Source organism: Mus pahari, chromosome 19 (assembly GCF_900095145.1).
Source record: "Mus pahari chromosome 19, PAHARI_EIJ_v1.1, whole genome shotgun sequence".
Classification (NCBI taxonomy): Eukaryota; Metazoa; Chordata; class Mammalia; order Rodentia; family Muridae; genus Mus; species Mus pahari.
The window spans coordinates 14,875,480-14,890,489 of record NC_034608.1 but is presented as its reverse complement, the minus strand read 5'-3'; the positions used below and the strand labels follow the sequence as shown (position 1 = coordinate 14,890,489).

Below are 15,010 nucleotides of genomic sequence, written 5' to 3'. Positions count from 1 at the left end.
AAATCCATTTCTCAGCACCCACATGGCAGCGCACAGCCATTTGTAACTCCATTTGTTCCGGAGTGTGCAACACCTTCTTCTGGCTTCTACAGACACCAGGCACACACATGGTGCATAGATATACATGCAGGTAAAACACGCATATACATATTACAAAAGAAATAAAACATAAAACACAACCACACACAAGGCAGATAGTGGTGAGGGATATGTGACAATGACCTCTGGCCTCCATGTGCAAGGACACACTGACATACAACACACAGCAACATACACAACACACACAGAGGCACACACATGCTCCACACACAGGTGCACACACACACACACACACACACACACACGAAACCAGTAAGCAAGAAAATCCATTTCAGAGAGCCTGAAGCCAGGTGCATCCCTCCAACCCCAGCACTTGGGGAATATGGATAAGAAAGTCTGAGCTAAGACTCAACCGTGGGACTGGGGAGATGGCTCAGTGGGTAAGAGCACTGACTGCTCTTCCAGAGGTCCTGAGTTCAATTCCCAGCAACCACATGGTGGCTCACAACCCTCAGTATTGGGATCCAATGCTCTCTCTGGTATGTCTGAAGATAGCTACAGTGTACTCACATACATTAAATAAAGTAAATAACTCTTTAAAAAAAAAAAGAGTTATTTACTTTATTTATCTGAGTACATTGTAGCTGTCTTCAGACACACCAGAAGAGGGCATCGGATCCTATTACAGATGGTTGTGAGCCACCATGTGGTTGCTGGGATTTGAACTCAGGACCTCTGGAAGAGCAGTGAGTGCTCTTAACTGCAGTCATCTCTCCAGTCCATAAATAAGTCTTAAAAAAAAAAAGAGACTCATCTGTGGCTACTCAGCAATTCTGAGCTTCCCCTACATAATATGAGACACTGTCTCAAAAAAGCAAAAACAAAAGGAAGAAAAAAGACAAGACAAGACAATTAAGCTGAGGTTGGATGGCTCAGCATTTCAGAGCATGCCCTACTGTTTCACAGAGCTTGAGTTCAGTTCCCAGCACCCTTGCACCCTCGCGGACGGGATCACCTGGACCTCCAGCTCCAAGACATCAGCGCCCTCCAGTCTCCCAGGGTACCTGCACTCATGTGCACATATGACATATACACATGTGCACATACACATACTTTCAAATAAACAAGCCGGGCAGTGGTGTTAGCACACCTTTTTTTGTGTGTGTGTGGTTTTTCGAGACAGGGTTTCTCTGTATAGCCCTGGCTGTCCTGGAACTCACTTTGTAGACCAGGCTGGCCTTGAACTCAGAAATCTGCCTGCCTCTGCCTCTACTGCCCAGCGTTAGCACACCTTTAATCCAAGCACCCAGGAGGCAGAGGCAGGTGGGTCTCCGTAAATTTGAGACCAGCCTGGTCTACAGAGCGAGTTCCAGGACAGCCAGGGCTACACAGAGAGACCCTGTCTCGAAAAAACAAAAACAAAAAAAAAAAGTCTTTCAGACTGGATTTCACACCAGGATCTAAGTTATCATTCTGCAATGTTTCATTTAAACTTGGAGGGTTTCTCTCCAAGTCACTGTCTACAAGAAGCCCTGTTCACACTGACCCATTGTCAAGAGGAAGAACAGGGAGGTGGCCAGGCCCAGGCGGCCAGGCCCAGGTCCAGGGAGGCAGCTGTGGTCACCAGCCAGTAGGACAAAGGGGAACCGGTCACACGAGCTATCTCTATCTCCATGGCAGCCACCACGCCCACCAGCCCTGTCACCTTTTAGCTTCGGGTGCTAAACGTGTAGGCAGTGGGGCCAGTTGGGACATGTTGACACCAGCCTCTGTCTGGAAAGCCACGAGGAACAGAACCTGTTGGGGCTGGTGGCTCACCTGAGCATGTGTCACCTTGAATCCTCTCCTCCCTAGGGCCTGAGACTCCCTGACTCCTCCTGCGATCCTCACAAGGAAGGAAGGCAGAAGCTAGGTATTCTGAAAGTCCCTTCTGATCTCAGAGGCCTCCTTTCTGGAATCTGGGGTTGCATTTGGTCTTATTGCATAGCCCAGTCCATCCAGGAACCTTACTCATGGCTTCTCCTGCCTCTCTGTGGCTGAGGCTGCAGACATGCATCGCCTCACCCGGTAGAATAACTGAGATGGTAAAATTCTAAAACAATAAACCCAAAAGCAGAAGTGTTTACTGAGAGAAACTTCTGAATTGGAAATGGAGATCTACCTCAGTGATGGCGCTCCTGCCTAGAATCCCCCAGTGAGGGGCTGGGGGCGTGGCTCAGTGGTAGAGCCCCTGCCTATCATAAATCAGTCCCTAGGTTCAATCTCTAGTAGAAAAATAGTATCCAAGTCCCAGATCTCATCTCTTTGACATTCTAAATTTCTTTCATTTGTTTTGCCCACAATTTCTAGTTTTCCTGCTGTCCTTTCTATCTCGCAATCGCATGCTACCGGAGTCTCCCACAAGCCAGTAGTCTGAGGTGGAGGGTTAAAGTCTGAACCCCCTAACAAGAGTACCTCAGTTGCCTAACTTGTAAAATGAAGAGAAACAGGTTACCTCACTGGACAGTGCAAAGATGGTACACGAGGATTTCAGGGCTGTGAGAATCCAGGCTTCACAAATAGAGCATCCATTAAGGCCTAGCCCGCTTATGTGAGAGACTGACACAAAATGAGGGTGAGTTCCAGGTCTGTCGATGCAGCAGTGAACATTGAAGGGGCCAGCTTAGGCAACCCTAGCTCAAAACGCAAGTGTTTTTAAAGGCCTGGGCATGGTGGCGCATGCCTGTAATCCCAGTTTTCAAAGGCACATGTCTGAAGACAGCCCCAGGCTTGATTACGTCGTATGCTTGGGGCCAGCCAGACCTACACAGAAAGACCTGATCCCTCTCCTGAAGCAATGTCTCCGCTGTTCAGAGTGTGGAGGGCCGGAGTTTGGTTCCCGGCAACCATAGCGAGTGGCTGGCTCACAGACCAGCTCCAACTGAAGCCTCTGTAGACACCACCAGCACCCACGTGCGCACAGACAAGGGCTAAGAAATAGCTCAGCAGCTAAGAGCCCTTGCTCTTCTTCCAGAGGCCTGAAATCTCGCCCCCAGCATATGACGGTAAGCAGATCTTTTGCTGGCGACTGTACCATTATCAAATAGGTTTCAGAGAGCCCTGATGTTCCCGAGGCTAGTGTGTGTGTTAGAAACACCTTGACCGCCAGGGGACGCGCGCTCCCCGCGGCCTGGAAGGCTGAGCTCAGGGCCTGGGAATGCTAGGCGGGCCCGGGCAGGTGCACAGCTCCCCGGGCAGGGGAGCGCAGCGGGCCGGGAGGGCGTGGCAGAGTCTCTGTTCCCAGGCTTCTTTCTGTCCCTGCCCTCCACCCTCAGGTCTTCTCCCTTGGGCCTCCTCCAACTCTAGCTCTCCCTTCATCTGGCTCCCATCTGTGCTCCACCCTTAGGTCTCCTTGTCCGGCCTCCTCTGCCCTCCAGCCCGGTTCCCAGAGGTGAAGGATCCTGTTTGGGCTTCCTGGAGGAGTCAGTGGGATCCAGGTCAGGGTGTCGAGATGGGTTGGGAACACCCAGAGTGCAATCCTGTGCTCCAGCCGGGTTAGACTTGATTTTTAAATCTGTGGAATGCACATGGAACTTCTCCCAGCAAAGCTTTGAGCTAGCTACTGAGGGAGCTTCTTAGCCCCTCTGCTCCTTCCGTGTACCGCTGGGGGGGGGGGGNGAATGCCTTCACCCAGATGAGGTGTGGACATTGGAGGACCTAACATATGCAGTACTTACAACAGTGCAATTTAAGGACTGAATGTCAGGCATCCTAGACTGTTAACTCTATCAACCCTCCTCCACAGTTTGTCAGGGCAACACACACGAGTGTCTGCAATCCCAGCACATGGGACACTGAGGCAGTAGGGTCTCTAGTTTGAAGCCACCTGGGCTACATAAATGACACCACCTCAGAAGAACAGGAGCTGAATTTTAGCTCCCAGCAGTACAGTGCTTGTGTAGCTAGCAAAAGGCTTGAGTTCAGTCCCTGAGGCCTGGGGTATCGATCCATCGATCGCACGCGGACAGGTTCAGAGGGACGGATGAAAACCCAGTGTCTAATTTTTTGTGAGGGTTCTTGGTCGGTTGGCTTGTCTGGAACTCCCTCCTGAGTGCTGGGATTAAAGGCATGGGCTACTGTCTGTCTGTCTCTCCCTACTATACTTAAACTTTCATTCCACCTACCTCCACCTTCCCAGTGCTAGAAATATTGACATGTACCCTAACAGTCTTTTTTATGCAGTGTTGGGGATTGAACCTGGGGCTTCCTGCATGCTAGGTGAGCACTCTACCGGCTGAGCCACACATCAACCCCTTCCTTCTGCGGTTCTAAAGAGCTGTGGGTTCTGTTGCCAGTGGTCTCCACTGCCTGAGCCTCTGGACCATAGGACCCTAATTCTCCCACCAGAGAGCAACAGTGACTATCCCCAGGAATGTAGGGCTACGGCAGGATGAGAGGCCCTGGAAGGTTTCAGACAGAAACTGCAAAGTTCCCAGGACCAGCCTCAGTTTCCCCATTGCTAGGGGGGAGTCCTCTGGGGGGTGGTCAACGAACTCCACTGAAGGTGGAGCTCGCTGTTCCTACCTTTGGGTGATTGCCAAATGCCTGTGTGAACAGAGAGACCCATCCTGACCTGAGCCTGGCAGGACACAGCCTGTGCTGGCCGCTGTGGCTTTTATTCCTAGGCTTCATTACAAGCTGTCACTCCAGCCCAGGCATTTGCAAACACCCTCCCTCTTCAGATCCTTCTCCCCCACCAGCTTCGGAATCCCCCTACCTAAGGGCTCAGAGGTGGAGACACAGTGGGAGGTTTGTGCCTGCCCCTGCCCTCTCTCTCCCTGGCTCAAGGACAGACAGACACCTCCAGAATTAGCCACCCTCCCTCCCTTATCTCCCATAATACCTCAGGTCAGACAGATGGAAGTGGAGGCGACATGCCTCACCTCTGGGTCACAAGGAACCCCACCCCAGGAGGAAGAAGGTTAATTAGAGAATCTGGTGGGAGTGAAGGAATTCCTTCCACACACAGACAGCTGTCACAAGAGTGAAGATGTCAAATTCAACAGCCTGTATGGCCCGCCAGCCTGTTTACCACTTCCATTCTCTGTAATGCAGCAGTACATGGCTACAGAAGCCTTCCAGATTCAGCCCTACGGTCCTGTTATTCGGCCCTGGGCTCTAGAATGACTTCACCAAACACCACCTATTTCCCACCCCGTGGGGCAATAAGAGGTCTGACTCCCGCTTCCGCTAGGGGGCGCTCTTGGGCGGATGTGCCTCCTCTGGTTAGGCAGGTCTGACGCCCCAGTTAATGACATGTTGGGGTTCGCTCAGCGGCACAGAAGAGGTTGGAGAGCTGCCCCGGTTTCTCACTCCCTGCCCCCATCCCAAAACCAGAAGGTGGGGTATAGCCCTGAAATACAGCCTCCTGAGAAACCCACGCCCCTCATGCTTGTCCCACTCTTTTCGAAGACCAGGATCCACTCACTATTCCAGTGCCATTAATTTTACTCAAAGACCTAGTGGTTCGGTGCTGAAGGCAGCTGGAGGGTGACCGGGCGCCCGACCATCCTAGAACGTCCTGATCTCTCACATCTGCCCAAAATGCAGAGACCCGAGACCCCAACAGCACCCTAACACACTTTCCACGGGTCCCCAACTAAAGTATTCAAAAATTCCAGCTCCAATAACTCCCCGGGACCAAGGGCTCCGAGCACCACTAAGATCGCTGGTGTCCAAGCCCCCATCCATCTGCCCAGTAAAGTCCGCACCCCAGTTCCTTCTTCCAGGGATCCAGGCGTGAGCTCCCCACACTATTCCCCTGGACTTAAGGTCCGAGTTTCCAACAAGTCTTCCCAGGGACGCGGTGTCGGGTTCTGGGGTGGCTGGACCCTGGGTGGGGATGGAACTCACGCGTCGGGGCAGATCCTGGCACCAGGGGGCTTTTCCTCGGGCTCCGGCTCCGGCTCCAGCGGCGGGGAGCGGAGGACGGGGCGGGGCAGTCCGCCCGGGAACAGGTTAGACGACGTGACTGTGACTGGAGGGAGGCGTGCCCCTCGGTGGAGGGGGAGCTGCGGTTGCCTGGAGCACCTTGGGATTTGTAGTCCCGAATGGGCGAGGCGCAGCCTGGGACATTTCCATTTGGAGTCAGACGCGATCCATTTGACAGTCAGCCAGAACTAGGTCCAGAAGATCGTGGACGTCCTGGACGGCGAAATGCACAAGAATTTAGATTCTCACCTCACTATGGGGACAAGGGAAGAACTCCTGAGCCCTTTCCCACTCCTCCAGGCTCAGTTTCCCCTTGCCTGAGTGAAGATTTGGACACTTGAGGAGATGGGAGGCGCGGAGAAATTCACACGACCAATAAATACTATGGCGAGAAAAGGACCTACCTTAATCAGAACTACAAGCCCCGGGTTATCTGTCTAAATAAAACAAAAAATAAAAATAAAGGGCCTCTAATCCTAGTACTTAGGAAGCAGAGACAGGCGCACCTCTGAAACTTCAAGGCCATCCTGATCTACACAGCGAATTCGGAGCCAGCCTGGACTACATAAAGAGACCCTGTCTCAAAAAACCAAACCAAAACATCGCAGCATTGGCGATTTACTGGCGTGCCTGGCCACAAGTTGAACTACAATCCCCAGCAGACTCCTGACCATCCATCGCCAGTCACCTTCGAGTCATCTGGGAATTGGAGTCTTGAAGCCCACAAAGGGCGAGCCCCAGAGTTTCTCGCCCACGCGCGAGGGGGGACACACAGTCTGGAAATCCCTGGCGGAGGGAACACTCCTTCGTAGCCTTGGTGCCCTCTGTTCTCAAAAGTCTCAGAAGAAGGGGGGGAGCACCCCAATGCTGGAGGAGTCTCCAAAATCTCCGCAGAAGGGGCGGGCCGCGACGCTGACACACCGGCCAGGAATGCAGTCGAGCCACCGTCCCGCGGCTCCACCCGCCACCCCACGCGCTGCAATCCGGCTGGGAGGGGGCGTGGGCGCGTCCCCCAAATCCCACGTCCACGTGCCGCTGTTTACTTGGGCCGCGGAGCAGAAAGGGACCGACCAGCTGCGCCTCTACCTGCCTCGGAACGGTGAGGAATACTTCCCATTCGGGACACTAAGTCCACGAGGACATCTGCAAGTCTTCCTCGACACTAACCCTCACCCCGTTTCAAGCCAGGCTCTGGGGCTCTGGGGTCCGAGGCTCCTTCCCCGACTCTGCAGATTCCTTCCCCTCGGTTTCCCGCTTCCCCTAGACTTCAGAAGCTCCGCCTCTGATTGGTATTAAAATGCTCCGCTCGTCCGCTTTTCTCAATTTTCCGACCTGGTTCAGTTAAATCTTCCACTTTCGCTGCACCAGGGACTTCTGAAGATAACACTCTAGCTTTGAAAGTACAATCGTGACAACCAGAATTCTTACCTAGCTTTTTGCAAGAATGCTGCAAATCGATCTTCTGTCTCTTTAAAAGCCGTGGCCTAGGTGGGTCACTGCCCCTTTAAGGCAGTGTTGGAAGAAGCCACGTGAGCAAAGCTGTCGGGGGAGCAGACACCCGAGATCCGAGTTAGCTTGCGTTTCTGACGAACAGGGAACTGATTTCCCCTTGCAGAGCATCTCTGAGAAATTATTCATTCCTAGGCTGTGTGAAATTTAAGAGTGGAGGTTATCCGGGTTCTGCAGATCGTGACAGCGCCGAGCCACGGCCCGGCTCTCCTACACGACTTGGATGCTTCCGGGGGCGGCTCCACCTCTTGGGCCCACGTGGTGAGCAGCGTTTCGCGCGGGTCCTGCATGGGTTCCTCCAGAGTTGGAATGGCGGGTACCTCGGCCTGCGGTGAGTGGGGCTTGAACTGGTGGAGACGAAGGGCATCCGGGAGGGTCTGGGTGCAGAAGGAGTTGGGGAGGGCTGCCGGGTTACCCCAGTGGAGCAGGCGGGGAAGGGACCTACGGGTACTTTGAGAGGTTGGCCGAGTCAAAAGGACCCCCGACTGTCTCCTCTCAGGTGCCCTTCGCTTCTCCTGCCCTCCCCACTTCACGGCGATGTCTCCAGACTCGGATCCCCCCCGTTTCTCCTTGGAGGCACTTAAGGGTCAAGATACAGAACTGTGGCTTATCCGAGCCCCTGCAGACTTCGCCCCACAATGGTGAGTGGTCGCTCCCAGGCCACCTACGGGGAGGATCCCCCCACCTCCTCCTAGAGGCTGAACTTTCCAGGGGCTGAACTCACTCACCGGAGACCGTGAACCAGAACTTTAGACGGCTTTTTTGAAAATTCGAGACAGGGTTTCTCTGTGTAGCTCTGGCTGTCTTAGAGCCCGTTCTGTAGAGCAAGCTGGCCTCGAACTCAGAGAGATTCTGCATCTGGAATGCTGGGGTTAAAGGCGAGTTGCCACCACCGGGCTAGATGGCATTTCTGTGCAATCCGGAAATTCTGCTTTGGGTTGTTTTGAAACAGTCTTATTCGGTAGCCCAGCCTGGTTTCTAAGAACCAGCCTTCCCCACTTCCCCAGTCCCAGTTTCCTGAGTGCTGGGATTAAAAGTGGGTGTATAGGTTCTGCTTTGTTTTAGAGAGTCTTTATTCGTTTATGTATATAAGCAGCCTGTGTGCCTCTATGCTTTTGTCATAGAAGAGCGCATCAGGCAGAAGATGTCAGATTCCACTCACTGTAGATGGTTGTGAGCCACTCTGGTTGCTGGGAACTCAGGACCTTGGATGAGCAGCCAGTGTCCCCAACCACTGAGCCGACTCTCCATCCCTTTTGGAGAACATTATATCCCATGTAGTATTTAAACTTTTTCTTTCTTTCTTTTTTTTTTTTTTGGTTTTTCGAGACAGGGTTTCTCTGTGTAGCCCTGGCTGTCCTGGAACTCACTTTGTAGACCAGGCTGACCTCGACCTCAGAAATCCGCCTGCCTCTGCCTCCTGAGTGCTGGGATTAAAGGTGTGCGCCGCCATGCGCGACTCCCCATGCCCAGTTTTACGCAGTGAGTGCTGATGAACAGATCCAGTAGCTGTCCATGCTAGACAACACACTCCATGTCCCAGACTTATCCCCTGCCTGCCTTAAACATCACTTAACCAGTCAGGGTGGGGATCGGATACAATGTCAGCACTTGGGAGGCCGAGGGAGGAAAACAGTAGACTTCAAGGCATACTAAGCTAGCCTCACTTACACACACGGAGTGTGTGTATCCCAGTACCTGGAAGGTGGCCCCAGGCTAGTCAGGCGCTCTAGGCAGCTCACAAACCCCCAGAAGGTGGGTGGGTGGTTGGTTGAAAACAGGAAACAGAACTCAGGGTCTTGCACCTGGGCTCTGAGCTGCACCCTAGCCTGGAAAAGGTCAGCCACTGATTGTCCCTTTCCCTCCTCAGTCTCAATGGGCGGCACGTACCTCTCTCTGGCTCCAAGACTGTTAAGGGCAAACTGGATGGCAAGAAGCACCGATACCGCGTATTTACCAGCAGTCCCCAGGCTGGAGAAGCCACCTTGCTCGCATCTTCATCGGAGGCAGGTGGCAGGCTCACCTGCGCCCCGGCCCCCAACGGGTGCTTAAGGATCATGGAGGGTCCTCAAGAATATCTTATCTCTCGGGTCCCCCTGCAGCTGATCCCTACAAGTCTGCCACCTCAGATCCCTGCTGGCCTGCGGCCTCGCTTCTCCGCCTTCGGAGGCAGCCCTCCTGTCACAGGGCCGGGTTCAGCCTCGGCTCTGAGGTCACCCACTTCGGGGAAGAGGAAAAATAAGAGAAAGCGTACAGAGGCCTCAGACACTCGGGAGGCTGTGAACAGGCACGGGGCCATAGAAGTGGAAACAGCCTTGGGTAACCTAGGAGTGGATGTGAAGAAGAGAAAGAGGCATTACGTGGGGGAGGAGATGGAGGCCGAGACAATGGAGCCCGTGGCAGAGCTGCCAGTCCCATGTACCACCAGCAGCAAGAAGAGGAAGAAGTCCAAGGGAACAGAGACATCCCAGGCGGAAAAGGATCCAGGGCACACAGAACCTGTGGCTCAAACAGAGCCTCCTGAGGGGACCTTCCTGTCCCCCACCAAAAAGAGGAAGAGGCAAAAGGAAGCTGAAGGGACAGAGGAGGTGGATGATATCGTCCTACTGTCCCCCACAAAAAAAAGGAGAAAGGAAAAGAGACAGAATTTGGTGATGGAGGCAGAGATGGGGCCCCCTGGAGTACTCATGGAGACCGAACTTTCAGAACTTGGGCTTCAGGCTGAAGTAGCTCCTATGACCCCCAAGAAGACAAAGAAGAAAAGGGGAAAGTGGGTGGACGAGGCAGAGGTGACAGAGGCTGCACTTCCGGCTGACTTTGAGCCCCAGGAGGCTCTAGCACCCAGCAAGAAAAAAAGAGAGAGGACAAAAAGCAACAGAGACCGGGTCTGAGGTGACTGACCCAAGACAATCCGAGGAACCAGAGCCTAAGGCCAGTCAAAGATTACCCCAAGAAGAAGAAAAAGAAGGATCAGGAGACTGAGGTGCAAGACACCATTCCCCAGTGAGAGATGTCTTCCACGGACAGGAGAGCAGGAGAGGAGACTTCAGCAGGAGCCCAGGGAAGGGCAACAGGAGGGACCCGCAGGGCTGAGGTCAGAAATCAGCTGCATAGATACTCCCTGCCCCCAACCCCTGGTCCCTGAAGCAAACATGAAGAGCCACGGGAGCCTGGGCATGGGAAATGCTTTATTGTGATACTGGGCCTCGGTGGCGGTGGCAGCAGGTCATCGAGGCACTTTGAGGAAGGGTTCATGTAGTACTTCAAAGAGCCTGCGGGCCTGAGGGCAAGGGGAGAAGAGAACCTGTCATTAAAGATGTCGTTTGCCTGCCTGTTTGGAATGGGGTTCTGCCTCTTACTCCTAGTTGAGGAGCTTCGGGTGTCTGCCTGAGGCTGGCCGGGAGGGGGATGTAAACGGACCCCAAAACTAGTTCATCAGCTGGGCAGTGGTGGTGCACACCTTTAATCCCAGCACTTGGGAAGCTGAAGCAGGAGGATCAGAAGGCCAAGGCCAGCCTCAGTGCATTAAGTAAACAAACCGACTGAAAGTCTCTCACTTTTGACTCGTGGGGTCAAGCATCCTGGGCTGGGCTGGCTAGCTGCTTAGCCAAGGATGGCTTTGACCTCAATCTTTGATCTTCCTGCCTTATACGGCTGCTGTAAGCATACTTACCATACTTAAGTTTAGCCAGTGCTGGGATCAGAGCCATGACTTTGCACAGGCTAAGCAAGCACTCTACCAATTCGGCTACATTCCCAGCCCAACGGGAAAAAAGAATTTATGGAGCCTTTTAAAACAAGCATGGTGGTTTACGCCTGTAATCTTAGCAGAAGCCAGCGGCAGAGTGAGTTCAAGCCCAGCCTGGTCTATAGTGAGACCCAGGACAGCTAGAGCTGTGTATATTAAGACCCTGTCTAAAATCAATAACCACTTAATAGAACTTCAAAGTCTAATTGAATTTCTATTCAAATTCTTCTATTCTTCTATTGATTTGGGGCTCATTCCTATACCTCAACCCCTGTAGCATCCCCCTAAAATTCTTACCTTCTGGGGGCCCAGGCCTGGGCACAGGGCTAGATCCTCCCTTGATGCGGTGAAGAGCTGTTTCAGGGACTGAGAGGTAGACTCAAGGTCAGGGCAGTGTGCCCTAAACCCTTACCTGTCCCAGCTGCAGGGGACCCCAGGGTGTGGGCCATGGGGAGGTCATGGGGGTAATGCCCAGGGGACCTCTTACTCCAAATGTAGCCAGGAGGGTCTGGCTGTCGGTCTTGTTCACAGATTTCACGGTGGTCAGACACTCAGTGGCCTGGAAGGGAAAGGATGTTTTCTTGGGAGCTGGGCATAGGTACAGCCTGTGAGTCTAGTACTTAGAAAGCAGGTGCTGGAGGATTCTTCCAAGTTTGAGGCCAGCCTAGTCTACAGCCAAGCTCAGGTTTACCAGGCCTGGGGAGATGCTGTCTTCAGAAACAACAAAGAAGCCGAAGAGATGGCTCAGCGACTGCAAATGCACCCAGCCCTTCCAGAGGACTCAAGTCCACTTCCCAGTGCCCAGAACACCCAGAAAGATAGTAATGTAGAATCCCTCTTTATAGCTGAAAAGTATCAGTTCATTTACAAAATAATATAACATCCAAAAGTGGCCACTGAGTGGTGCTGGGTTCTGTGGTTACAGCAGGATCAGGATGGCACTCTGGGCTACTAAGCTGAGGGGATGACGGAGGGTCTCCTGGAGGGGGAGGCGTCTGAGCTGGCATGGGAAACATGGACTCCAGCAGAGATAATAGGATCATAGATGCTGAGGGCAGACTAGGGCGTCAGAGCTAAGGGAGGCAGTGGTGGCACACGCCTTTAATCCCAGCACTTGGGAGGCAGAGGCAGGCGGATTTCTGAGTTCAAGGCCAGCCTGGTCTACAGAGTGAGTTCCAGAAGAGCCAGGGCTACAGCAAGAAACCCTGTCTCGAAAAAACAACAACAACAAAAAAAAGTTAAAGAAAAAAGGATCCTTCATGCTATTGGGAGGGGATGAGGGGGACTGGACGGGTAAGGAATGCCTCATTGTAGATGGACTTGCTGTGGAAAGGACCAAGCTCAACCCAGAAGCCATTGCAGGATCAGGAGGTACAGGAGGACAAGAGGTGGCGATCTCACCCGTGATAGGAAGTTCTGCTCCAGCTTTTCCATAAGGAGGTCGGCGGGCTTCTGCTCATACGCCTTGTAGGTCTCCAGGTACCGTCCTGCTTCCTCTGCACTGGTTAACAGGACACAAGTCAGCCAGAGTGAGGGCTACCATTTGAGATTCTCCTTCAAACAAAAGCTAGGCCAAGCCCAGCCCCGACTCCTGTCCTCATCAGGGAGCCCTGTGGGTGGCTTCTCATGCATTTGTTTATCATACAGGGGATGGAATCCAGGATACTGGACATGATAGACATTCTACCACTGAGCCACGCCCCCATCTCTCTTCTTGAGTTTCTTCTACCATGACAAAGTCTCACTATGTATCCTTGTCTGGCTTTGAAGTAATAATCCTCCTGTCTCAGCCTAACAAGTGATATACACTGTCACACACAGAATTAAGTTTATTTCTCTCTTTCTGAGAAAGGGTTTCACGAATACCAACCTAGCTTTAAACTGCTTAGTTAGCCTGGCAGTGGTGGCCCGCACCTTTAATCCCAGCACTTGGGAGGCAGAGGCAGGCAGATCTCTGAGTTCGAGGCCAGCCTGGTCTACAGAGAGAGTTCCAGGACAGCCAGAGCTCAAACCATGTCTCAAAAAAAATAAAAATAAACAAACGAACACTAAAGATTTCCCAGGCCTTCTGATCCTCGTGTCTCCACTTCCCAGGTGCTGGGATTACAGGCGCGAGGCACGGAAGCCAGGTTTCTGCACTGCAGTGATAGAACGCAGGGTTCCAGTGTCTGGAAGCGCTGTCATGGGGCCAGTCCTAGTGCTCGCAAACACTCTCACTGCAGTGTGTCTTTCGAAGTTGAAAGCTATTAACTGAACAGGGTTTAATTTTACTTATGGTGTGAGGAAGGGGTGTGGTTTTTTTATTTGTGGTTTGGTTGGTAAGTCAGTTAAATCGCCTCTAGAGATGGAGATAGGGACACAGATGTGGTGGTGCACACAATCCTGGCACTCAGGAGGCTGAGGCAGGCAGACTGCTCTATTTTAGGATAGCCTTGGCTATGGAGACTCTGGGAGAAACAGAGCAAACCAGGAACACTAGACACAGAATTCTTTCAGTTGTTGAGTCTAACCTGGACATATCTGGCCTCTGGTCTCATTAGTCCAGGCTGGCCTTGAACTCTTGACCTGTCTTGGCCTTGGACTTCCCAGGGCTGTGATTATCGGCTTGTGTTACCATGCCTGGCTTAGGAACCACAACCACTACACTGGCTGCCTCAGCTGTGCGGGGCATGGGGGTGAGGGTGGAGGGCTGGGCCTCACCTCCAGGCCAGGACCAGGGTGCAGTCAGCTAAGATGCACATCTTAGCCAGCTCCTTGAGAGCCTTCTGGGGATCTTTCTGGAAGAGAAGAAAGTCAGAAGTAGAGACCTGGGTGAGAGCAGGGATTTACAGTGTGGAAACCCAACAGCTGAGCTGGGGAGAGAGACAGCACTGTCAGTAAAGCCACAAGGACATGAGTTCAGTCCCCAGCATGGATAAAAAGCAGGCTGTGGTGCCCAGGCCCCGGTGAGAAACCCTGCCCCACCCACCCCCAAAAAATCAGAGTGGATGTGCAGGGCCTTATGGGCATCTCTCCTCTCAGTGGGTGAAGGCGCCTGGCTACGATCCTGAGCACTTGATCCTATCCCCATGAGCCACATAAGAGGAGAACCAACCCCCAAGAGTTTCCCTCTGACTTCTGAGTGTATGTGCTCATTCGTATGCACGCGTGCACACACACACACACACACACACACACACACGTGTAAAGTATTTCTCAAGTCCTTTAAAAGAGCACCAACTAGAGAAGCCTAGACATAGCCTAGCAGCAGGGTGGAGGGCATGTATGGAAGGCAGGTCCTCATTCGCCACAGAAGGGAGGACAGCTCCCTGCTGGAGCACAGGGAGCTAAGAGAAGTTTTGAACAAGAGGAAAGCTGCCACACACACCAGAAGAGGGCATCAGATCCCATGACAGATGGCTGTGAGCCACCATGTAGTTGCTGGGAATTGAACTCAGGACCTCTGGAAGAGCAGTCAGTGCTCTTAACCATCTCTCCAACCCCTGGCTCAAGCTTTAATGCTAACACTCGAGAGCTTAGGACAGGAGATTGCCATGAGGTCAAGGCCAGGCTGGGCTACACACTAAGTTCTAGGCCTTCCTGGGCTGTGTTGTGAGAGTTTGTCGTAAATACATAAACAAACAAACAAAGTACGGTAGCCAAGGCAGCAGCAGGGAGAAACTGTAGATCTGACAGTCAGACTGTGGTGAAAGATGAAGAAACTGTAGATCTGACAGTCAGACTGTGGTGAAAGATGAAGAAACT

General features: G+C 52.7%; 3 protein-coding genes across 6 annotated transcripts in view; 1 reads left to right on the top strand and 2 right to left on the bottom strand.

The window, feature by feature from the left end:
- Ppp1r13l (protein phosphatase 1 regulatory subunit 13 like) overlaps nt 1-7,486 on the bottom strand; it is a 21,227-nt gene extending 13,741 nt beyond the window's left edge. For 2 of the 4 annotated variants that reach the window (XM_021219384.2, XM_021219385.2), the window contains exons 1-2: nt 7,438-7,486; nt 5,932-6,222 (exon numbers count right to left, since the gene is read on the bottom strand). The gene's annotated coding sequence lies outside the window, so the exon portion shown is untranslated. Of the gene's footprint in view, nt 1-5,931; nt 6,223-6,515; nt 6,552-6,697; nt 6,848-7,437 lie in introns of those variants that run through there. The other 2 variants (XM_029531998.1, XM_029531999.1) reach the window with 2 other exon arrangements.
- Nucleotides 7,028-10,739, top strand: Cd3eap (CD3e molecule associated protein). Its single transcript, XM_021219316.2, is given in 6 exon segments — nt 7,028-7,108; nt 7,654-7,849; nt 8,018-8,159; nt 9,389-10,367; nt 10,369-10,458; nt 10,460-10,739. Coding segments are annotated over 5 exon segments (1,320 nt in total). The 5' UTR covers nt 7,028-7,108; nt 7,654-7,806; the 3' UTR covers nt 10,526-10,739.
- Nucleotides 10,687-15,010, bottom strand: part of Ercc1 (ERCC excision repair 1, endonuclease non-catalytic subunit) — an 11,619-nt gene continuing 7,295 nt past the window's right edge. Inside the window, exons 6-10 of the mRNA XM_021219317.1 lie at nt 13,967-14,043; nt 12,668-12,767; nt 11,754-11,825; nt 11,564-11,632; nt 10,687-10,798 (exon numbers count right to left, since the gene is read on the bottom strand). Of these exons, the coding sequence (XP_021074976.1) occupies nt 10,745-10,798; nt 11,564-11,632; nt 11,754-11,825; nt 12,668-12,767; nt 13,967-14,043 (372 nt within the window). The 3' untranslated portion in view covers nt 10,687-10,744. The remainder of the gene's footprint in view (nt 10,799-11,563; nt 11,633-11,753; nt 11,826-12,667; nt 12,768-13,966; nt 14,044-15,010) is intronic.